Source organism: Monodelphis domestica, chromosome 5 (genome assembly GCF_027887165.1).
Source record: "Monodelphis domestica isolate mMonDom1 chromosome 5, mMonDom1.pri, whole genome shotgun sequence".
Classification (NCBI taxonomy): domain Eukaryota; kingdom Metazoa; phylum Chordata; class Mammalia; order Didelphimorphia; family Didelphidae; genus Monodelphis; species Monodelphis domestica.
Window position 1 is genome coordinate 296,732,881 of NC_077231.1, and position 26,008 is coordinate 296,758,888.

The 26,008-nt window shown below is 40.6% G+C and overlaps 1 protein-coding gene across 1 annotated transcript in view; it reads left to right on the forward strand.

The window, feature by feature from the left end:
- Positions 1-6,599: 6,599 nt before the first annotated feature.
- NR1D2 (nuclear receptor subfamily 1 group D member 2) overlaps positions 6,600-26,008 on the forward strand; it is a 65,330-nt gene continuing 45,921 nt past the window's right edge. The window contains exon 1 of the mRNA XM_007505170.2: positions 6,600-7,051. Coding sequence (XP_007505232.1) covers positions 7,036-7,051 — 16 coding nt within the window. The 5' untranslated portion in view covers positions 6,600-7,035. The remainder of the gene's footprint in view (positions 7,052-26,008) is intronic.

A 26,008-nucleotide genomic window follows, 5' to 3' on the forward strand; every position in this document is an offset into this window, starting at 1 on the left:
CTCAATCAGTCAGGAAATTGTGAATCCTTGTGATAAGAGTTTATACCTCCAGAGGATGAGAAAAGGATCCCACAAGACACCTCTCCCCCTGGGCAGTGCTAGACAATTTGAAAGCTATGACTGGCCCCTGTGAAGAGGGGAAGGGACAAGAAGTCACTATACCTGAATTTCTGGGGCTAGAGGTCAACTTCAGGAGTCGTCCTTGACCGGTTGGTTGTAAGCTTCAGCTTGATTCATCTTGACCAGCCTCTTGGAGGTAACTTGGGACTTGGACTAGCTCTTAGGTGAGTGAATGGCTGGCTTTCCTTTCCTGACTTCTGGAGAGAGATTAACTTTGGTAGAGGGTTAACAAGTTGTGCCAGGCTGAGTAGAGCACTGGAGCAATATTTAGTGTGATAGGCTAAATATCTTCTCTACCCTCTTTTTGTGTTTCTCTTTGTAAATAAAAGTTATTAAAAGTCATTTTGGTATTGGTTCCAAGGCAGAAGATTGGTGAGGGCAAGGCAATGGGAGTTAAGTGACTTGCCCAGGGTCACACAGTTGGGAAGTGTCTGAGGCCAGATTTTGTAATATTTATAGGGAAATATAGGGGATTGAAGAACAGGGGATATTGAAGGTTTTGTAACAGGGAATGGAGGAGTTGAAGGGAGAGAGGGAATATGGCCGCTAGTGAGGTAAAAGGAGGAAGATGTCCCCTGTTGAGAGGCTATCTTTGAAAAATGGGGTTCCCAAGAAATGGGCCAACTAAGAAAGCCTAAGGGGACGTCTTGTTCTTTGATTGATGTTGCAGATACCTCAGAGCAAGTAAAAATAGACTCTCCTGAGGGACAAGCCTCCCCCTATGACCAAGGTTGCCCAGCAGGCGTCCAATAAGGACCATCTATGGCTGAATGGCTGTCCTGAGGTTCAGCTCCCTTTATGTCCCCCTGAACTGATAGTCCTCTTATCTGGCTGCGGTTATTTAAATAAAGATTATTTTTAATAACAAGTTGGGATTGGGAGGCATCAGGGAAGAGGGAATCAGGATTTCCCAGAATTGGGTTTGAGTCTCTCTCAGCTTTTGAGCTGAGGCCTGGCCTCACAAGCTGGTGGAGGGTTTCTATCTATGCTAATCTATGCTAGTTTTCTGAAGTTCAAAGTCTTTAGCAGAAGACAGCAAGAGGAAGAAAAAGTTCTGACTTTCAGAGCTGGTTGGGCCTGTCTCTTCAGGATGTTGCCCCTAAAGTCTGGTCTTACAGTTCAAAACGCTTCCCTTAAGTCCTTTTTTTCGATCATAGGAATCCAGGTAGAGCACACAGTTGGGAAAATAATGAAATAGAGGCACTTCTATCCAGAGACAGGGAGAGGGGCTCCTTCCAGCCCAAGGGCCAGGAAGAGAGTCAGGAGACCAACTGCCCCTCCCACTTGCCCCTCCCTCCACCAACTGTCATTTTTGTCAATATCTTCTAACATTCCAACTGCTGTTTGTTCTACCTGATTGGCAGAAAGTCCAAAATTTGCTTCCGTTTTCCTTTCCACAATTTGAACTTAGGACCTGCTGTCTCTAAGGCCTGGCTCTCAATCCACTGAGATACCCAGATGTCCTGTTGAGCTATAATATTTTTAAAATAGGCAACCACAATATTAATGTAGAATTCTCACATATTTGGTCAAACCCATTAATTTAATTCCTTATACTGGAGTCATTTTTCCTTCCTGTGTCTTAATCCCCAAAAAGCTTTGGAAGTCTCCCCCATGATCAGGAACATGTTTCTGCTGGCCTTCCAAATCCATTTCCATCTCACCAATAGGTTTGGTCCAAGTGAATCACACAGTATAATGCCCTCTCTCCCCGGCAAGGCTATTCAAATTAACTTGGGTAGGCAACATCCTGCTCAAAGGAACAGAGTTTGGGAGAATAAAGTCTTCTACTAACCCTGACAAAATGCAAGTTGGTGAATTCTGGGGGGTAAAATTTTATTATCCTTGTTAATATGGTATTTAATTCTAATCCACTTTTTTAGTTCCAAGGTAATTTTATACCTCTTATTTTATACAGTAGTATGAAGAAGAGTTTCACAGTTTCTCTAATACAGGCCTTTGAACATTCCAAAAGTAATAATCACAACATTAAATTAAAAGACATTTTATTGATGCTTTTTGTTTTTCTAACATGGCTAGGTGGTGCAGTAGATAAAATACTAGGCCTAGAGTGAGGAAGACCAGAGTTCACATTCAGACTCTGACATTTACTAGTTGTATTACTCTGGACAAATCACTTAACTTCAGTCCCTCTCAGTTTCCTCCCCTGTAAAATGGTGATAATAATAGCATCTATTTCTTGGGTAGAAGGATCAAATGAGAATTTTAAAGCATTTTGCAAACCTTAAAATAGTATATTTTTATATATATATATATAGATTTCTAGCTATTATCATTGACAATTATAATAATTCTGTTCTGGAATTGAACCCTTCCTTGTAACAAAGAAAAACAGTTTAGTTGAGGTGTTACAGAGGTGAGGGCTAGGGTCAGTGAAAAGAGTTGAAGAATTTTGAAAACCAGTTTCTCAGCTAATTATCCTATGGTATCTGCAGGCCATTTCTTATGTTTACTCTTTTCCCTCCTCCCATTCCCTAAACAATTATTGTTTTTGTGGGACTGTACCTAAATATTGTTTAAGGAAATTTAACTTATTATTATTCAGCATTTAAGGAAATACTTTTCCTTTGGCCTTTACTGCAATAGCATGAAGCTGATATATAAATAAATACCAGAGCCACAATCAGAAAAATCAGAGCTGACTGACCAATTTGGTTCATGGAATTCAAGTCTCATAAAATTATAGGTTTTCAAGACACTTTCACTTGAACAATTTTTTCCCCTGGTGTTCTTTTGGTAAGATGCATGTAATCTCTCTCTCTCTCTCTCTTTTTTTTTTCAAGCTAGGTTTGCCTTTTTTTATGATTTGTTTCTAGGAAGTTATTACTTACATTGTGAAACTTGTTAGAAAAAATACAATACCAGTGTATTGACTACAATTGGATAGCTCTAAAAGTATTTCTATTTTTTACATAGATGAGTCATCAATTTCTTCTCTTTTTATGCTCTTTTAAGTTGAAGTATGCTGTTAAACCTATGCAACTTTAAGGATTCAATTTGAGCCACCAGATGGAATCACATATTTTTTCACTACTTAATGGACCATCTTGGCCAGATGGTTTTCATCATGGATTGTCTTTGATTTTCCTTAATGTTATATAGGTTACACTCATTAGATATAACTTGACATTTTCCCCTCAAAGAATTTATCTATGAGTGGGTGATGAAACATAAAAGGCAAAATTCACTTCCTGTGTTGGGACTAGTGAAGGAAGGAACTCTGAGAGGGCAACAGACTGAATGAAGCAAAATGTTATGAAGGCAGCTAAAAAAGAAGGCAGCACTATCTTTCTGCCTACCCCATAGAATAAGATAGAAGAGGGAAATGGAACTTTCTGTAGGGTGGTAATCTTCCTGTTCTTCATATTTATTTGATGGTTCCTTTTTTCTCTAGCATAGTTTACCCCCACCCTCCTTGTGTTCTCTTCATTCTCAGTAAAATGCTAAGAGGAAGATGAGAGAAAAATGCCACTAAGCCAGTTTGGGTGCCTGGAGAAGAGGAACATCTAAAAGATTACTCCACCACAGTCTGGTTGGAGTGGATGATGGTGCTCTTTGTGACTCATTTGCATCACCATGCTTGAATTATAATTGAATTGATGGAATTAAGTAGGGTTGAAAGAAAAGTAGAGTATTATTCAACCAGTGCTAGGAAGCCAAAATTAAGTATGCTGATGTCTGCTGTTAAAATTGGGTCATCCAATAAACTCCATCTGAATAGCCTATGAACATCATCAATGTCACATGGAGAATCACCCAGGAACTGATAAGACTAGTGACTGAACTTGAAGGCACATGCCAAGCAAGATATGACTACCTATAGCCCACTTTACAGGGTTGATTCAAAAATATAGGCTGGCAATAATCCTAGAGATTAAGAGGCTCCTGGAGTGCAGGGCCTGGGCCTTGTAACCATTTCATACACAATATCTTGCTCATAGAAAAGGCTCAATAAATATTGAGTGAATTAAAGAATGCTTGCATCAAAGACCTACCTACATTTGACATAAGATTTTCTCTGGCAACACAAGGATAAACACCATCACTGAATTCTACTATGTAGGCAGTACTATCTAATGACACACTGATTGACAAAGAAGGGGAAACTTGTCAAAAAAGGAAGGTGGGCTTTTTGGAATCTCAGTAAGCCAAGCCTAAAGTCACTGTGGTATTAAGCTCCAAATTAGACTGAAGAATCAGAGCCTCCTAATTTCTCATGTGACTTACTTACACACATACCATAGAGAGAATATTTAATTTCTTGATCACTTTAATAAGTGAGTAATTTTAAACAGCAGAGTCCCTAGTGGTATATGGTACAGGTGCCTATGTCTATCTGTCAAACAAAAATTCATGTGGCTATACAAATAATAATCATTGTTGGTAACATCTTTGAATTTGATGGTATTTGATGTATTATTAATCTAATTATCACAGTTCAATAGACCACATATGTTAATGAATAGAACTATGATTTTATACTTGGAGAATTTTTACCATTTTCAAGAAAAAATCTGGTCTTAATTTAAATACTTCTAATTTGATTAAATAATTTTCTTAGAATGCCTCTCAGACATTCTTTGTTTAGTCTTGCCTTTCCCTACCTGACCTCTTTCTTAGAAGTGTCCTTATATGGAGGTGATTTTCTTATATATTGGGGGGGGGGGATTCTAAAAGTTGTCACTTGTCAGAGAAAATTGCTTCCTGTCACATGGATAAAGGGCTTAGCCAAACTTTAGTGCTTATGGTGTGCAAGATGGCCACCCCTGCATGATGACTGTTGGACTTACATCTTTAACTCCTAATGTGACTTTATAGCTGTAGAGATCTATGTTTGCATAGAAGTGGTCCAAAGCTCTTGCTGCAGTCATATGAAGGATTTTTTATTCCAGTTTGGGATGAGCCATAAAATCTAAAAGTCTCTTGAATGGGGGCAGGGCAGGTTGATTGGACACCCACCATCAAATGATTTTGATGAGTTTCAAGGATACCTTTCGACAATTGGTCTAGTGTTTTACCACCTGGAAGGAAAAAATGGAAAACCTGGTAAAAGTCATTTATTTATTCAAGAAATACTTGAATTACTCCTATAGCAAGATTAGAAATTAGCTCAGAGCTAGACTAGACCCTCAAAAGGCTACACTGTTTTCAGCACTGGTCTGAACTAAACACTTAATTCTGGAATCCCAAACATTTTCAACTCATGATTCAGAAGTATGGGCTAGAAACATAACCAATCTTCCCGTGTCCCTGTACCGGGTAGAAGGCCCTGGGGAACTAATGGCAAAGTATTTTAGGGTCAACTCTGGAACAAAATTTGGAGTCTGAGGATCTGAGTTAGAAGCTGAGCTGTTTACTCTTTGCAAGCAACAGTCTTTCTAGGCCAGCTTCCTCCTGTGGCATTGAAGGGGTTGAACTATGTGACCTCTAAAGTTCATTTCAGCTCTAAATGGACAATATTTGATAATACCACTATGTAGCCAGACTTCCACCAAGCAGTGTAAGACTTACATTTTGGTTGCAGGTTCTACTGGATGAAAGAAAGCAATCAGTTAAGGACATCAGCAAGGGCAGGGAAAGGAGAGATTCCTGGATTGCCTGACCCAGGAGAAAGGGAATGGGCTAGGTAAAGCTGGTAGAGAGGAACATAATGGGGCAGAGGTGGGAGCCACCAAGAACAGAAGGAAAGACAAAACTGGAGACTTGGGTTGGGGCTAGTGGAAAGAGGAAGAAGAGGAGAGGAAAAGGAAGGAAAAGGGTTTTAAAGGAGAGAAGGAGGAATAAGGGGTTTGGAAGAGGACTGGAGGAAGATGGTAGGATCAGAGATTGAGAACTGTAAGGGAGTTAGAGGTCAAGCCCTAGGTTTTGTGGATGAGGAAAAAAGAGACCTGGAGAGGTCAAGTGATTTGTGGGGTGGGGGGGTATGATCCCACAGGTTATAAATAACTGCCAGAGATGCTCCATCTATCCACTTAACTATCTACAAAAGAAGGTTAGGAAAGGGGGGGGGGGTTTGAAGTTGGAGGGAACAGGAAGGGTTAGAGGGGGCAGGGAAGAAAGGGGAAAGAGAGAGCATGGGGGGAAAAGGAACAGGACAGGAGGGGATGAGGAGGAAGGGGAAAGAAGAGAGAGAGGACAGAAGGAAGGATGGGAGGGAGAAGAGGAGATGAGGAAGAGAAGGAAGAAAGAAGCAGAAAGAGGGGGAAGAGAGGGAGAGGTAAGGAGAAGAAAAAAGAAGGATGGGAGAAAGGAGATGGGGAAAGAGGAGAGAAGAAAAAAAGAGGAAAAGAAGGTAGGAGAGAAAAGGAGAAGGGGAGGGATAGGAGGAAACCATGGAGAGGGATGGAGGAGAAAGGGAGAAGGTAGAGAAGAGGGGGAGGGGAGGAGGCTGCGGCTGGATGAGGGACCGGGAGGAGGAGTAAAGCGGAGGGGCGGGGCGGGGGTGTGCGCGGTGGGTCACGTGCCGCTCAGCCGACCCGCCCACTGCTCCCTCCTCCCCTCCGTGCCCGCTCCCTCCCTCTCTCGCTCGCTCCCTCCCTCCCCGCGGCTCCGCTCCCCTCCCCGCACTCGGCCCCTTCGGCTCTCTGCGCTCTCTGGGCTCCTCGGCCGCCGGGGCTCTCCGTCCTCTGCATCTCACTCTCCCGTTCGCGCTGCGCAGCGCTGCTGGAAGCCTCCGCCTCCTCGACCCGCATTGCCGCCGCTGCCTTTGTTGCCCGGTCCCCGGCGCGCGCGGGCGGGTGGCTCCAGGAGCGCCGTCCTTGCCCGCCGGTGTCGGTCTCGGGGCGACCGCCCGGCCCATGAAGGGCGCCCGCAGCCGCCGCCGCCGCCGCCTGCTCCTGCTCGGGCCCAGGGGGACGCAGGATTGAAGCGCCCGCAGCGGGCCGCTTGGGCAGCATGGAGGTGAACGCGGGTAAGAGCCGGGGTCGGGGGCACTGGGGGCCCCATCCTTTCCCTCCCTTCCCCTCCCCCAGCTGCGCGGCCGGCCCGGCCCCCCCTCACATGGACCGGCCGCGCGAGCCACGTGCGCGCTGTGTTTACGTTCGGCGGCGCGCGGCCACGGGTTGGCCCGGGGAGCCCGTGACGCGGCATTACATAATGGGGGCCCTGGCGGCGGCGGCGGGCGGGGACACGTGAGGCCGCTGGGCTCCCTGACCCACATTCCCCGGGGCCGCAGGGACACGTGGGGGCGTGGCCTTGGGGGGAGGGGTAGTGCGGATCGCCTCTCTGGGATGCTCCGGGGATGACGCGAACGTCCCGCCCCCTCCCGTCGGCGCCCGGCCTCTGTGGAGGCTGCGCGAGGGGTGGGGCGGGGCCTTCTCAAGCAGGGCGGGGCTCAGGGCGGGACTCAGGGCGGGAGGAGGGAGGGAGGGGGCCGAGGAGACCGCAGTGCGCTGGGATCCTTCCCTGGGCTTCTGCGGGGCGGGGTGTGGGTGGGGAGAGGTGTGGGTGGGGAGAGCAAATCCCCTCCGTGTTTCTCTATGTCCACTGAGGCTCGACCTGGAGGTGTTTAGAGACCTCTGAGTGCCCGCAGGCTGATCAGCCTGTTCCAGCCCGGCGCTCCGACCACTTCCCTGCTCTCGGGACCGAAGTGGAGTTGGGGGGGCGGGCACGGTGATGTCCCGGGTCTTCTCCGGCTCCTCCTGTGCCCGGAGACCCTGCGCTTCCTAACCTAGTTCTTCAGCTACGAAACACTGTCGGAGCAGCGCGGCTCCTTGGCAGCCCGGAGCGCTTCCTGAGTAGCGAGGGAGAGCCTAAACCTCGGGGAAGGCGGGCGGGAATCCATGGAGGGAGGCGTGAGAGTGAGCAAGGCCTGGCGGAGGGGGTGCTTCCCTGGGTCCGAGAGGGAGCGTGCTCTGGGCCGGGGCTGGCCGAGCTTCGGTGTTTGCCCCCAGATGTGCTGCTGATCCGCAGTGACTAAAGTGCCCAGGCTGCTGCTGGAGGCCCGCGGGGGTGACGAGGGGGTTGCTCAGAGACACGGTCGAGCTGGGCCATCAGTCTGAGGGGCTCTAAGAAGCCCCGGGGGAAAGAGAAGGAATTCACTTGCGGCCCCAGCGAGTACCCACAGTCGACCCGGGACATTGAGTTGAAGATGGCAGAAAGGCAGCTAGAGAAGGTAGATTGGAGGTCAGCAGAGAGGAAGGGGCAGAAAAGACGGGAGAATCCTCAGCAGAGATGAGAACGAGGTGCCCAGGAGTGCCCTAGGGACGCCGAGGGTTAGAGGGTGGGATCTGAGTGAAGATCCAGCCAGGATGTTCATTGCACCTCGGGGTCGGGCTTACTCTCATTTTTGTGTCGTTTGGCCCCATCTTGTTTTGGCATCTGCTCAGTGATAGGACTAGCTGACAAGCATTAGCAGACATGAACTGCATAGTCATTTTTCATTTTCTTCTGTAAAATATGATTCTCTTTTAAAAAAATTCATTTCCCATTATTTCTTGTCAATTTAAGTGAGCAGGTTCATTTAGTTGTGTAGTGTCTCAGGTTTTAGTCTTTTTTCTTTGCAAAGTTTTGATATTTGTGCTGACGCATTGGAGGTCAGTGTACACAGTCCACTTGAGAGTGATGCCCACATGTATACCAGCCGTTTCTTGTATAAGTAAGTCTAATTTCATTAAAAAATACTTAGTGATGGTTTTTTTTCTAGTGCCTCCCAAACCTCTTCTTGAAGAAAGGGATAGATACTAGTCTAGAACAGGGATTCATTGGTGCAGGGAACTCCTGGGTCATGCAATTCCATCACTCAATGAAATCTGGTGCCATCTCTGTAACTGAAGAGTTTGAGAAGGTTGCGCTGAGGAACAAGGACTCAGGATTTGTCTAGGGTCACCCAATTCAGGGTCTGAAACCAGGACTTACTGATTTGGAGGCCAACACTCTATCCCTAGTCTAGGCATTCTTCTTGAAGAAGGTATTTATGGCCTGTGGGACTGAGGTTGACCTCTCAGGTTTGCTCCTTTTGAACCATATTTCCTGACTTTTGTGATGCCCTTCCATTGATGTTACTGAATATTGAAATGTGTGTTGGTTTAATTTTGAGACATAATCTAGTCGTTCTTAAATTTCTCTATCACCTTATCTTATGTTAGAGGTGTTGGCTTGTGAAAAGGGAGAGAAAACAGGTCCAACCAATGGACAAAAGCTTGTTGTCCAGACTGATGGACATTTGGATGGACTATTGTAGTTGAATCTTTGGCATGCTGTGGAAGAAGAATGAACTAGGGTCCTAGTGCTTTTATTTTAGACTTTTAGAATGTGCTTTATGCATTTTTTTCCCTTCTTTGTATATATCACTGTCACTTCCCATTGAAAGCCTCTCCCCTCCCCCATGGAGAAATAAGTACAGTCTACCAAAACAAATCCACATGTTGGCCACATCTGAAAATGGACCTATGGCAGGACCATCAACCCTCTAAAATCATTATTGGTCATTGTTTGGCATTCTGAAATCTTTCAAGATTGTTTTCTTTTGCATTATTGTGGTCAGGGTGAAAGCTGTTTTCCTGGTTCCACTACATCACTTCTCAATTTATAGGTCTTCCCAAGTTTCTCTTAACTCTTCATATTCTTTGTTTCATTTCTAGACGTGTCCCAAATGTGGATAGCATTAATATATCATAATTAGTTCAGTCATTTTCCATTTGCCAGACACCTCTTTTCTCTGTAATTCTTTGTTACTGCAAACAGAGCTACTATTAAACAAACAAACAAACAAAAAAACCTCTTACATATATGGGCCTTTTTTTGTGTGTGTGTTCTTGACCTCCTTGGGGTGTGTACCTAGTGGTATCACTTCAAAGGGCTTGTACAGAATTTTTTAGTATAATTGCAAATTGTTTTCCAAACTGGACCAATTCACAGAGCTCTGGTCAAAGCCTTTAGGATATTTACTGTTTTTATTTATTTATTTTTTGTCAGCTTTGTTAAGTCTGATTAGTGTAAAAACATTTGTAATTCTCTTGGTGATTTTAAGCATTCTTTCATATGGTTGTTGATAGCTCACATTTCTTCTTTTGAAGACAGATTTTTCATTTTCTCTAACTACTGATGTATGAGGTATGGCTCTTGTTCTTTTGTGGATCCAATTCATTTTGTGTATTAAATCTTGAATACATATTTGCTGAAATATTTTTTCCTTATTAACTGTTTTCTCTTCTAATTATAGTTACATACCTCTATTTGCTTAAGAATTTTTTCTCTTATCCAGAGTTTATCTAGGCATCTATTCTCCTTTTTTTTTTTTTGTGATATGATTGATTATGTATTGAAATAGGTGGATATTATTGATGGTTGTTGTGATAGATGGTGAGATACCAAGGTGCTCACAGGGAAAGGCCTGTGAGCCTTCTCACAGGGCCAGCTTGCTGCTCAGACTTCCAGACAGATTTTCAAACAGGACTAGGATTATTTAAACACAGTAAGATGGAGGGGAGGATTAAGAAATAGATTTCCCTAAATCTAAGGATTCTATCTAAATTCCCACCACTATAATCCCTGAATGAGAGTTCTTTGTTTGCCTTCAAGCTCCTTAGATCTCTACTGTCTAAAATTCCCAACTCTGACTACATGATGATATTAATCCTCCCAGATAACTTTTGGTAAGATATATAGTCCTTCAGAGTAGTTTTAGGGCAAACCCTTTATGTCAGGGTTCAACCCTAGTGGGGTGAGGCCTAAAATGGTTTTAGGCCTTCCCACAACAGACAGTTTACTGGCTTGCCTGCACACCCACCAATCTTCAAAGCAACAGGGAACACTTTCTCAGTAGATAGGAAACACTGGATTTTGAGGAATGAAGGATTTCTTCAAACAGGGACACCAGAGTTGTTCAGGGATAAGAAACCAAAACCCTTCCTTGGCTCACAGAGGTATTGATTTGGAGGAAGTATCGGCTCCAAACCGTCACAGCAACAGGAAGTCAGAGAGACCCCCAGCACCTCCTGGTGTCTATCTTTATCTGTCCCATTCTAGAATTCAATTCTCCGCAGCTCCAGGGAATTCAGTCAGATCCAACACAATTCTCTGCAAAATCTTCTTTTTCCTGTTTGCACCCATTTCTCTCCTTTCCTCATTACAGTTTCCATTTTGAGCTTACTATAGTATAGGGTATAAAATGTTTAAATTAAACCTAATTTCTGACACAATATTTTTTCTTTATCAGTTTTTGTCAAATAGAGTCCTTATCCTGTTAGCTAGAGTTCTTGGAGTTATTAAACATGCATTTGTCTTATTTTACTATTTCAGTATCATTTATGTCATCTATTACACTGATCAACTTTGGTGATTACTTTTATTTAGGTTAGCTTGAGATCTCATAATGAAAATTGTGAATCAAAAAAATTCTTCTAGGCTTCTTCCAGAAGCAAAGGCTCATCTTTTTAACTTTAATTTTCTTTCAGTGGTGCTGTTTGGATTTGGGTGATTGAATCATATGGAATTAAAGAAATACTGACCAGGAGAAGCAGCATGAGAGGTAGTATTAGAGAGCGAGGACATGCTGAGCCACGTAGTACAAGTGAAGGATGGCCCATGGGCCCATTTAGTATCTTGACAATGTCAAAAGACTTAGAGGAACAGATCCAGAATGTTGGGTGGATCAATCATGGATGATCTATGACTGCACACAAATGACAGGTATGGGATGAAAGAGCCTGGATGTGGTGTGAAAAGAACACCTTTGGAGGGAGTACTGTAAGTAAAGTCACATTTCAATCCATACTTTTGAAAAATGCATTTCTTTTTAATCACAAATGAGCTTTGAGTAGGATTGTTTCTTTAATGAAATTGTTGATTATTTCTATGATTTGTTCTTTGATCTATTTGTTCTTTAGTATAAGATTATTTCCTTTCCAACTAATTTTTTAGTGTTTTTGCTGCTCTTTGTTGAGTTGTAATTTTTATTGCAATTTGCTCTGAAAAGTGTGCATACTGCTTTTCTCTGATTTGGCTTTGAGGTTTTTATGTCCCATTATGTGATCAGTTTTTGTGAGAGTGCCACACACTGCTGAGAAAAAAAGGTCTATTCCTTTCAGTTTTCTCTAAAGTTCTATTTATCTTGAATATTACCAAAACATTAGATAAAGGAATGCTATAGAAAGAAATCATGAGATAGACTTGGGGATGAGGAAACTTCCAGTTAGACTCAACAAGCCAGACAAGCAGGCAGGACTGGGGAAGAGATGGCATGTGAAATAGAAGGCATGGGATTGGGTTCTGTCTGGTTGCGCTGTATATGGTCAAGGGTTAGGGTGATGTTTTATGGTCCCTGGGGCTTGACTTAACCATTTTAGAATGAATGAGATGGAGTGGAGAGAGACAACTTTGGAATCAGGAAGACCTGGGGTCAAGTCTTGCCTCCAGACATATATTAGCTGTGGGATCCTGGGCAAGTCAATTAACCTTGACATGTCCCAGATAGAGCCAGTGTGGATACAGATAGTGGAGGGAGTTGTGGAGCAGAAGAATCAAACACAAGCAACTGGAATCAGACTAAAATGAAATTGGAAAATGTTTTGCAAAATAAAAATATGATACAATATAGATGATGTTAGTTTGTGGTTTTCTAAATAAATATGCTGCCTACTGGGGTGTGAGAATATTTAGATGTGACAACACAGATGGTAGAGTAAGTTTATTCTTCTGCTAGGACACAGTTTCCTATGTAAGTGAAATCATAGAAATGTAGCAAGTACAAGACCTACTATCCTAAAAATTGTGTATTTCTGCCCAAGTTTTGTATTCTTGAATCAACTTTTATCAAATGTGGTTTGTGAGAGAAGTCCTAGGCCTCATCTTTCAGAAATGGAAGATGAAAACAATTCTGCTTATAATTATATCCTTCATTATTGTTCAACCTTTGTGCCAGAAATTCTAGCAGCCTTTTATGTATAACCAGAAAATAGATGAGAATCTGTGGGAAAAATCCAAATTGGCTAATATATAGTATGCATTTATTCCAGAATTTTGGGCTTTCTCCTGAATTAACAGCACTAATTAAAAAACATGTTCCTTAACTTTTAGTCATTTGTATTATAAAGAAAAAGTAGCATCACTAAATATGGTTAAAGTTTTACTTTTATGTTTTTGTTTTCCTTGACTTTTTTAGTAAGTAGTAATGACCAGTAGTAACAATTTGAATGAAAAGAAAGAGTGTGCATTGGATAAGAACCTTATACTGTCTTTTGGCCCCAATATAGTGGAAAACCCTTCTAGATTTGGTGTTGAGTGCTTCTTTTTGAATCACAGTTCTTCTCTTTGCTACTTGAGGAGGCCTTGGCTCATCTGTCCCTCTAGGAACTCCATGTCATTGCCTCTCTGGGGTTCAGTTTCCTAATTTGTAAAATGACCTGCTTTAAATCAAGGATGTTATGACTGCTTTCCTGAAACCTGGAGGCAAGCCATAACCTTGGGCTTGGCCCTAAAGAGGCATTGGCCTGGCTTCTTTCATTTGGAGATGCTGGGGAAGCTTCTCCAAGCCTGGAGTCAGTAGAGCTTCTGTGACTCAGTTTCCCTTTTCAATCTAGTTCAACAAACATGGGAAGCACCAAAATGAAGGACAAGTGTCTTTTCTTGCAAGCTTAATTTAACAAAGAGATAGGATGCACACACACACTCCAGTAGCACCAGGGAGTAAGTGATAAGTGCAAAGATCCAGGTGCTGTGTGAGAAATAGGAGCAAGGAGAAAGTCACTAATCAGGGCTTTGAAGTAAGGGAAGGACCTCCAGAAGAAGTCATAAGACAGGGAACAGATGATGGTGACTGGGTGGAATATGGAGTATAGGAGAGAGAGATAGCTGAGAGAAGGCAACATGGTAGGTTCATATTATTCACAGACTTGCTGACGTTTATTAGCTGTATGATTCTGGGCAGACCACCTATCCTCTGTCTGCCTCTGCTTCCTCATCTGCATCAGGAAGTCAGAGTTACACATCATGGCTTTTTAGGGCTCTTTCAGTGCTGACCCCTCTCAGGTTGAAGTAGATCATGAAGGCTTATGAATTCCTGGCCCTGGGGAGCTGGCTTCTGAGGGTTTGATCTGAAGACTGACCTTGTTACTTCTCACCTGACCTGGAGTAGCACCACTGGATGGTTTGAAGTAGTAACTGGGTGTGTGGTTTGAAAGAAAGGCTGGGTGCCACTGTTAGAAAGTGGGAAGTGAGGAGTAAGGAAGGGCCTGTTTTTTTGGGAGGAAGGGAATGAGTTCAGTTTTTAACATGCTGAATTTTGGAAAGTGGGACAGCCGGCAATTGCCATAAGAGACTTCAAGGAGGCTCCTTCCATCTGGATAATCTTGAGTCCTTTGTTCAGAGGCAATAATTGATGCTATAAATGAGATCTCCCTTCTGTAGTGAGAGAAAGGAAGAGGAGTAAACACATGGTGCTTAGGTGGCTCTGTGGAGAAAGAGTCAGGCCTGGATATGAGAGGTCTTGGGTTCAAATGTGACCTCGGACACTTCCTAGCGGTGTGACCCTGGACAAGTCACTTTACTCTCGTCACCAGCCCTTAGCATTTTTCTGCTTTGGAACCAATACTTTATTCTAAGACAGAGGGTAAGGGTTTAAAAAAAAAAGAGCAAACAAGTAAGGAGGAGAAATGACTAGGTCTCTAGGTCTCCTTGTTTCCATTTCTCTCCCTCTCCTATTCATTTTGCATATAGATGGCAGAATAATCTTAGAACACAGATCTGACCCATGTCCCTTTCCTATGCAAGTCTTTTGTTGCCTTTAGATAATAAACTATCCCGAGCTCAGTCCATAAAGTCCCCTGAAGTCCAGCTGTGCCATTCACCTTTCCAGTTTTCTCATATTGTTCTCCTTCATTTATCACTTCAGTCAAATCCGTTTTTAGCTGTTTACTATATACATTATTTCATGTCACCTCTGCCCCTTTACCCAGATAGGTCAGTTGGCCACCCATACCTAGGATATGCTCACACTTTAGCTCAGCTCCTTCAAATCCTGGCTTTAGCACACTCTTTCTTGAGCTTACTTGATATGTTCTTGTCTTTGCCCGAGTCACATCCCAAAGAATGTAAGTTCTTTAGAGTAGGCATTTCAGAGTAGTTGTTCCTTGAACCCGAGGGAGCAGGTAGTCAGATATGTCCAATGGCTTAGCCTGCTTAGGAGGACAGTGTAAGAGGTCATTTGATGACCATGGGAGAGTGTGTTAGTGGTGAGGATCAAAGGAAGATTTCAGGGTGGTTTATTTGGTTTGTCAATTAAGTACTAAGAATATTTCTAGGCATAAGAGAAGAAATTGGTTGAGAGAGGGTGGGATTGAAATAGTAAATTCCCCAGCAAATTATGAGATTCAGGAGAGTGATAGCTTTGGTAAGAAAAACAGAGGGAAAGAGGAGAAGGCTGGAGGAGGACAGGCTTCAGAACTGTGTGAAGCTGAGAGGGATCTTGGAAGTCATTTCTCATTCAAACTCCTCATTTCAGACTTGAAATGGAAGCTCAAGCAAGTTCAAGGATCTGACTGAAATAGTCCATGCTGGCAAAGCTAGAGCTCAGACCCAGGTCCTTGCAACTCCACATCTGTGAAAGAGCAGAGGGGAGGAGGCTTAGGCTGCAGTGCTTTAGGAACTAATCTTTTCTTTGAGGCTTTCGTTGTGCAAAGCACATGACTAGTTCTCCTTCACCTGTGCTGTTCCTACCCTTTAGAAAGGACCAGTTGGTCTGACAAAGGTTTAATTACTTAAATTTACAAAGAGCTAAATCAATTGTACAAAAAATCAAGCCATTCTCCAATTGATAAATGGGCAAGGGACATGAACAGGCAGTTCTCAGCCAAAGAAATCAAAACTATTAATAAGCACATGACATAGTGTTCTAAATCTCTTATAATCAGAGAGATGCAAATCAAAACAACTCTGAGGTATCACCTCACACCTAGCAGATTGGCTAACATGACAGCAAAGGAAAGTAGTGAATGCTGGAGGGGATGCAGCAAAGTTGGGACATTAATTCATTGCTGGTGGAGTTGTGAATTGATCCAACCATTCTGGAGGGCAATTTGGAACTATGCCCAAAGGGCGATAAAAGACTGTCTGCCCTTTGATCCAGCCATAGCACTGCTGGGTCTGTACCCCAAAGAGATAATAAAGAAAAAGACTTGTACAAGAATATTCATAGCTGCGCTCTTTGTGGTGGCCAAAAATTGGAAAATGAGGGGATGCCCATCAATTGAGGAATGGCTGAACAAACTGTGGTATATGTTGGTGATGGAATACTATTGTGCTCAAAGGAATAATGAACTGGAGGGATTCCATGTGAATTGGAACAACCTCCAGGAATTGATGCAGAGTGAAAGGAGCAGAACCAGGAAAACATTGTACACAGAGACTGATACACTGTGGTACAATCGGACGTAATGGACTTCTCCATTAGTGTCAATGCAATGTCCCTGAACAATCTGTAGGGATCTAGGAGAAAAAACACTATCCACAAGCAGAGGAAACACTGTGGGAGTAGAAACACAGAAGAAAAACAACTGCTTGACTACATGAGTCGAAGGGATATGGCTGAGGAGAGACTCTAAATGAACACTAATGCAAATACCAACAACATGGAAATGGGTTCGAATTAAGGACACATGTGAAACCCAGTGGAATCGCGCATCGGCTATGGGAGAGGTGGTGGAGGGGAGGAAAAGAAAATGATCTTTGTTTCCAATGAATAATGTTTGGAAATGACCAAATAAAATAATGTTTAAATAAAAAAAAAAGAAAGAAAGGTCCATCACTTTCCTGCTTTGTCACTGGGTATAGGAATGGAGAAGTCCATGTCAAAAACAGTTCTATGTAGAATGGTGGTTGGAATAGATGAACCTCCTGATAGTTTTCTGCTCTGCTTTTCAAGAGATTTGATCGCAGCAGTATGCCTCTCTCATAGGTGAAGAGGTCTTTGTAACTCCCATCATCCTTCACAATATAGTTATTGAATGAATAATTGCCTATAATTTATTGCTCAACCCAGCATCACTTGTTAGTTTTGTAGGATGTTCATAAAATGTTGTTCCAAGTTATCCTTATCTACAGAATTAGTTTTTTTAAATGAATTTTTATTAGTGTTTCTTAAACATCGACATGCTTTTCCCCAAATATTACTTTTCCTTCACTTTCCAGAGATCCATTACCATATCAGGAATAATATTTTTAAGACAAAAGGAAAGAAAAAAAGGAAGAAATCAGCCTAACCTATTAATGCATAAAAAAAAAAATTCTGAAAATCCATGAACCCTGGTGGACCTCTCACTTCTACCAAGGAGTGGGGTGGGAGTGTCTTCTCATAGCTCTTTTTTTGAGCCAGCCCTGTTATTTGTAATTTTGCCATATTCTCTTTTGATTTTTTAAGTTCTCCTTTCTATTTACATTGTTGTGGTCTTTGGGTATATTATTTAATATACAATATTACTAATGATGATTCCTTGCTAGTGGTAATTGCCTTTGAGAGGATTTAGATTGGCTTTAATGTAGAAATTGGGAAAGTCCCATTAAGAAGGAAAAAAAAATAAATTAAATCATTCTTCTGTCTTTCAAAGATGTTGAAGACTGTCTCCCAGGAATGGAATTAGCATCCAGGATATATGGATTATATTCTGAAAAGGGCAAATGCCTGTGAAACTTTGCTAAGGGGCTAATTATTGAGGAATAAAGGAAATTATAATTGTCAGCATGCAAATGGGTTGGTGGTGGTGGTGAGAATGGTGGGAAGCTGACTTCTTTTAAAATAGCCTATTATTTTTATTTTTCAAGTAACAAGTATTTTTTTTTCAAATTTATCCATCTCTTCAACTGCTTCCTTATTCCCAAACTGATCAAATTTAAAAAACAAAGCTGTAAAGCATTTCCTTCACTACAAAAAGTCCAATAAAACAAATCCTTCCCCCAACCCCTGTCTAAAATTGTATGTCTCTTTCAGCATTATATCACCTCTGACAGGAGATGAATGGTGTGTTTTATCTTCATTCTTTTGGACTTGGGGTTTATCATTGCACTGATCAGCATTCTAAAATATTTGAAAATTATTCTTCCCTACAATGTTATCAGGATATGAGTTGTTCTCCCAGATCTCTTCACCTTTGCTCTGTTATCAGTTCATAAAGATCTTCCCAGTTTTCTCTGAAATGAAAAATAATTGAGGAAATATTCCTGTAGAGAACTAGATATGAGATTCAGCTGAGCCATATTCTAAAGAATTTCTAGATGAAATATGAAGAATGGACAGACTCAAAATGGAACAAATCTATAGACCTTTTTTTGTATCACTCTTGTCTAGCAATGGTAATAGGGAAACCATTGACTCTTCCAGTAGAGTACACATTGTACTTTTGTGAGGAAGTGGAGTGATACTCAGGCATTCTGAAAGAGCAGCTGGACTTGACTAAAGGTTGAAAAGATCTTTGTTGGAGGGGACGTAATTTTAAAAGTATTTCAGGATGAATTCTCAAGATATTTCTAAGATGAAACTAATGGAGAAGATTGTGGAGGATGCTTTTACCAAAAAAAAAAAAGAGATGACTAAGATGTAAGTAGCTCCCAACTCACACGGTCCTTCTCTCTAGTATTTTAATGGGAATGATTTATGTACTCATGAGGGGTATTTTTGATGTAAAAAAGTAGACCAGTTTTTGAAGATTTTTATTTAATAGCAGGTCCCATCTCTATGGTCACACAACCAATGAGAGAAATGTAAAGAATATAAGATCCCTATGTATTTTCCCTTTATTAATTTTTAAAGCATTTGAATATATAAACAAAATACAAGCAAGAATACTATTGAAAGTAATTCCCACATATGGGTTAAAGTTATACAGATTATGAAAAATGTGATTGTATAGTGAGAACTTTGTTAAATGATCTGCCATATGTTAGTATTAGCTGATATATATTAGTCAGGAAAACATGTTTGCATAATTGGTTTTGGGTATTCTGAAAAGTTATAAAGTCCAATGAAAAAATTGCAATTGATCTCAAGGTTTTTCCAAATTTGCATATGTATAAGAGTCCAGAAATGCTGTATAGATTTCCTAATAAGATATTCATAGTGTGACATTGCTATAATCTTTCCCACTGGAAATGAAACAAATGAAAAGCATAATTCCAGACTACCATAGGCATGTATTATATGAATATTTTTTGTGTATTTGTATATACCTCTGTGTTTCTGGTAACTGTCTAGGACTTTTCTACTAAGTCTTAGACAGGTTGATCTCTAGGAGATCCCACATTGGAAGTTCTCCCTAGTGATAAAATCCTAATTCTTTTGTATATAGGATTACATATATAGCAGGACTGATATGGCATGGGCTCATGGTGCCAGAATGAGATAGTAGGTGGAAAGTCATGATACACTGGTATTCCAGAAATGTTCATTTTAAAAAAAGGAAAGACTTATGTGTTGAAGAGATCTTTTGTGAAGGATTTATGAAAAGATGTAGACAAGAATTGTATAGGATGCAAAGGGGGAAGGTGTTTCTATTAGTGTTGGTGGAGGGAAGTACTCACATTAATAAAATGAAGAATGCACCAGAATAGTTAGTGACATATAAATGCATGGGACAAATTTATAGCAAAATATTTAGAGAAACTGGAGAGCCCGAAATTTCTCCATCTTATAGAATTGAGGAAATGAATTGCTGCCTCATTAGCCACCCTCCTTTAAAACAATGAATAAGGATAATATGAAATTAGTTAATAGTTTCTTTCTATGAAAGTGTGACTGTTACCAAATGAATGGAGAATTTATAAACAATTGTTTTTCACTTGTTTCAGTCATCTGACTCTTTATGAAACAATTTAGGATTTTCTTGACAAAGATCCTGGATTGGTTTGCCAATTCCTTCTCCAGTTGATTTTACAGATGAGGGAACTGAGGCAAACAGGGTTAAGCTATTTGCCCAGGGTCACAGAGCTAGTATTTAAGGTTGTATTTGATTGAATTCAGTTCTTCCTGACTTCAATCCTAGTATTCTGTAGTCACTGTACCAACTAGCTGCTCAAAATCAATAGTAATCTGTCATATTTTCAGTATTTGTTTATTATAGGATATGAATGTAATTGTAGAAACTTCTTGCAATACTGCGGATAGGAATTTGACCAAATTCAGTAGATGAAGAGAAAATCACTGGAATTATTTTACCTCTTGAATCATTGAATTTCTAACAGAGGCTGTGCCATCACTTATTCTGGCTTTTCTTTCCTTCTTAAATTAAGGGCTTTGAACTAGGTTATCTTTGTCATTATTTTAGTGTGTTGATCCTGTAGATCCTCCCACAGTGACTAATATCCATTTTTTCAATCACTTCATTGATAACAATGGCTTGTGATCTGCTGAAACCTCTACTTATCTAGATATCCACTATGGTTACTTTGTGCTTTCTGATCCCTTCTAAGCTTCCTCTGGATGAGTGGTGTCAAACTTAAATAGAAACCAGCACATATACTTAATTTTAAAATGTAATATTATAATGCTTTTAAATTTAATTTGTTAAATATTTGCCAATTACATTTTAATTTGCTTTAATTTAATACTTGGATGAATTGTGGGTTTGCATCTATTGTTGCTGTGGATATTAGAAACATCTGCTTTAAAACACCCAAGCTGTGCTGGGTTTGCAACACCACCTGCTGGCCAGTCACTGTCTAACCTAGCCTTTGTTTTCCTGTAACTCCTTTTTGTTTCCCATAAACCCTTAAAGGAATCATTTGCTTGTTTATCAAGGAAAGCCCCCATACATTGTTTTGTTTAATTATTAGCATTGCAATCATACTGATTTCTGTTATTTTTAAGTTATAGAGGTTTTTGTCCTCTAGCCCAAGAAACCAAATGCCATTTGGGGAAGGAGTGTGACCTAATAGAGTATTGTATTGGGAGTCAGAAAGACCTGCATTCAAATTTTGCTTCTGATCTGACATTTAAACATGGGGGCAAGTTTCTTAATTTCTTGAACCCCAGTTTACTCATCTATAAGGTAATCTACCTCAAAGATTTTTATGAGGTTGAAATGAGATGTTCCATACAAGCTTTACATTTCAGTTATTAGTATTTTTGTGCTAGACTTGTGACCAGTGAAGATCAGCAGCTGGGCACCATGCCAAGTGCTTTTTATAATTATCATCTGATAAAGTAGCAAAACAAGGGTTTTCTTCTGTTCCCCAGGAAAACTTTCATATATCCTTTCATTAAATAGTTATGGAATGTATACTATATGTAAGAACTTGACAAAAACAGGAAGCAAAAAGCAAAACAAAATTTTATTTATTTTTGAGAGATGTAGGGACTAGTCTAGTGTCACCTAGCCTATATATTTATTTTTATTCAAAGATATTTTATTTTCCCAAATAGCAATTTTCATCGTAGGTTTTCTGAAATTATAAGATCCAAATTTTCTCCTCTCCCTCCCCACTCTTGGAGATAAGTAATTTGATCTGGATTATACATGTATTATGATGCAAAACATACTTCCATATTGGCCATGTTGTAAGAGAATACTCATATAAAACCAAATCCCCCCCAAATAAAACTGTAAATAATGTGAAAAATAGTATGCTTTGATCTGATTCCAACAGTTCTTTCTCAGGAAGTGGATAGCATTTTTTATCATAAGGGTTTCAGAATTGTCTTGGTTCATTGTATTGTAAAACAGAATCTTAAGAAAAGTGTCAGTTTGGTGTCAAAGATCTGTGCATCTTTGCATTTCTCAGCTTAGAACTCTTTAAATGAATTTCCATCATTTGAAGTGTTCTCCCCCTCCCTTCCAGTCTCTCTCCCTGCTCCTTTATCCCTCTCTCTCTTTCCCTCCCCTCTTCCTTCCCCTTCCCCCTACCCCTTTCCTTTCATCTTAGAATCAGTACTATGTATTGCTGAGGGCTAGGCTAAGTGTCTTGCCCAGGGTCACACATCTAGAAGAGTCTGAGGCCAAATTTGAACCCAGGACCAATGGACTCAAGGCCTGACTCTCTCCACTGAGCCATTTTGCTGTCTGTCCCCAGGGCTATTGCTCTTTGCTCCATTTCTAACTACTAAATAGCAGCCTGGGGTGAGAGCTGCTGCTGTTTATTCTGTACAAGACTCTTCTGGCTGTGCCACTCACTAACCTACTCAGCATTGTCTCTGCCTTCCTCTCCTCCCCGCTCCCCTAAATTATAATGAATTTATTTTTAAAAAATTGTACAAAGCAAGTGGTCCTAACTCGTCTTTTCTGAGTTGTTTTGGCAGCAAGGTTTACAGATATGTTGGGTACACTAAGGAATATTAAAAACCTTTAAGAATTTAAATGTATCTGAGACCCCCTCATCAATCATATGAAATTCTCAAGATTAACAACAAAAAAACTATCTTCCACTTGTACAAGAATATTCATATTCTTTGTGGTGGCAAAAAATTGGAAAATGAGGGGATGCCCTTCAATTGGGGAATGGCTGAACAAATTGTGGTATACGTTGGTGATGGAATACTATTGTGCTCAAAGGAATAATAAAGTGGAGGAATTCCATGGGGACTAGAATGACCTCCAGGAATTGATGCAGTGTGAAAGGAGCAGAACCAGGAGAACATTGTACACAGAGACTGATGCACTGTGGTACAGTCGAATGTAATGGACTTCTCCATTAGTGGCAATGCAGTGATCCTGAACAACCTAGAGGGATCTACCAGAAAAACCACTATCCACATCCAGAGGAAACACTGTGGGAGTAGAAACACAGAAGAAAAACAACTGCTTGACTACATGAGTTGAAGGGATATGGCTGGGGATGTAGACTCTAAATGAACATCCTAGTGCAAACACCAACTACATGGAAATGTGTTTTGATCAAGGACACATGTAATACCTAATGGAATTGCACATCAGCCAAAGGAAGGGGTGGGGGTAGGGGAGGCAGGTGATTCTTATAACCAGGGAATAATGTTCTAAATTGACTAAATAAAATTATCTAAAAAAAAAATTATCTTCCAAATCAGAGATTATGTGTCTGCCAGGTCCATTGGCTCCTTAGTAATAACTGCCACATTTGACAACAAGGGCTCCCTTTTGCCTGTGTTGAAGCTATAGGGGCTGGGGAACATCTCTGTTTATTGAATAAGACAACCTGCCATTTGGGGAAAGGTCTGCTAAAAATTATTCAGAAAAATTCAGGTCAGTACTGTGTCCATTCAATTCATGGGGTAACAGAACTAATCAACATAATGACTATAGTTTTAATTAATCTAGAGCCTTGGCATAATTTCACTTGTGAGATAGCTGACATTTATTTATGATGGACATAGTATTAAAAAAACTATGGTAAAATTAAAAAAAAGAGAGAAAGTAATGTCTGTCATGTAAGTTTGAGAATCATGGGATTTTATTCCTATCCCATACCAGACTGAGAATCTTTTATACAGCATGCCCCCAAAAGGGACAGCTAACATTTTTTTTGGAGAATCTTAAGCAATTAAAAGTTCCTTGCTCTGGACACAGCCCCATCAACTTTAGGACAGTTCTAATTGTTAGGAAAGAAGGACAAAGTTAATTTCATACAAGAATTTTGGCCTTTGATGCTTCAAAAATAGCTTTATGGACAATGATAAATAAAAACAAGTTTAAAAACCCCAAGTTTATTATTTATTTGTTACCTTAAAGTTCCTAGGTATCGTTCCCCCCCACCCCCCACCCAGAGAAGGCATTATATGATCTCCAAAAAATGTATATAAAAAACCATTTCTTGCTTCTTTCTATTTATCATTTCTTTCTTTGGAGGTAAATATACACAAGTCATTCTTCAAATACTATTTCTGTTGTATATAATGTTCTCTTGGTTGTACACATTTTATTCTTTATAATTTCAGGTAGGTCATTCAATTAAAAAAATTAACTTGCCTCTCATTTCTTATGCAGTAGTATTCTATCACAATCATATGCCACAACTGTTTCCTAATTGATGGACATCCCCTTAATTTCCAGGTTTTTTTGCCATCACAAAGAGAGCTGCTATAAATATTTTAAAAACCAAGGTTTAAAAAACTTTTCTCATTCCCCAAAATTGTTCAATGATATGTTAGATAGGATTTGTAATTGAGAATTCAGTAGTTAATAAAGCAGCATTGTTGCCCTCAGAGAGTTTAGAATTCTGGGCTTGGAGTCTGGAAAAAGGGAGTTTATAACCTTTCTTAGACACTTACCAGGCATGGGATCCTCCTCAGTTGCTCATCTGTTACTTGGAAAGATTGGACTTGAAGCCCTTTAAGGGCATTTTCAGCTTTTATGTTTGTGATCCTATGAACTTCCTGTCTGAGGCCTGCTCTCCATTAGGAGTTGGGGTGGGGTGAGGGTGGGGATGTGTGAGAAGGTTCTTGTTTCTGGGGTCATGATTAGCTCTCTTTGGTGATCTCTGTATGGATATAGTAAGTTGATGTCCTGCCTCTATTAATGTTATTTAGAGAGACGCGCTCTCCAAAGAGCGAATTAGGAACTGCATCGATAAGCCAAAGCATAGGATCTTTTGACAGTGGATGATGTAGAACAATGTGGGAATTGGGGAGGAAGTGAGTGATCATAAATATATTCAGGAAGTGGCAGAGTTTGGGAATGGTTTGAAAGTAGTGTTTTCGCAAAGTTAATTTCCTCTTTCAGAATGACTGCTCTTAACTGACTTTTGAACAGTGGCATATAAATGAAGGAATCAAGCATTTATTGGGTGCTTAATGTCAACATGGAATCTAGAAACCCCAAACTTGTGGCATAGTAAGATCTGATGAACCCTAAGTTTTGGGACTAGCTTTCTAGATTTCATGTTGACATTACCATGTGTATAAACCCTGTGCTTTGGGAATACAAATGGAAGAGCGGAGAACAGTCTCTGCTCATTCTGATGGGAGTGGGGGACACACAACAACAATAGACCAGATGGAAAGGTGCCATAGTCTTTTGGGGTCAGCAGAATAAAGGTTGGTTATCTTCTTGAATGTCACGTCCATGGAAGCAGGACTGGTGGATACTTTTGCCCAGTATTTTATGGTAGCAGTGGTTGGACTTTGCCTGGCAAATGTCTCCTGTCTCTTTTGCAGTGTTCTTTACTGCTTTATAGTGGATAGAATTTTGGATTTAAAGCCAGGAAGACCTGGGTTTAATGTTGCTTAAGGCTTTATTTCTAGAAGCTGGGAAAAGCCGCCTATGCTTTTTCAATTTCTTCAGTTTCCTCATGTGTCAAGTAATGATAATCATAGACCCTGCTTTGCATGGTGGTTGGTGAGGGTCAAATGATGTAACACAATGAAACACCTTAAAGCACTAACAGTTCCTGTTGTTATCATCATCGTCATAGATTATGGAGTGCTTCCTTACATTGGTTCCTGCTACATATTTTTTTAGCCAGGTGCTAGGAGATGCATAGGATGAGCTCTCTGTTCTAGTCTTCTAAAATGAGTATCAGTATATTAACAAGTTGGGATAAAGAGCAGATTTCCTTGCTTTTCACTCTTTAACAGTTGAGTTGTTCAGTATTTCCATTCACTTTTTGAAAACAAACCAAACAAGCCTTTCCCTTTGTTGGTCTCTTTTTATACCATTTAAGCCTTCATAAAACCAAAATAGCTTCTCATGTTTGAAATCCATGGTGACTTTGTTGGGGCTGGGAGCAGAAAGAAGAGGAAGGAGCTATTGTTTAGACTTCATTTCATCAGAACATGCTTGGAATTTCTTGTTTGTTTTTTATGTTAGAATGTGATGTCAGAATGCATCATCAGCATTTGTGCAAGAGAATACTGGGAGCACAGACAGTTTGATCCTTTTACATTTCATCCTAAGCTTTAAAATTTTTTTGTTTATTTTTTAGACTATGTTCTTTGTTTACATGATTCATTTTCTTTCCCTTCCTTCCTCCTTCC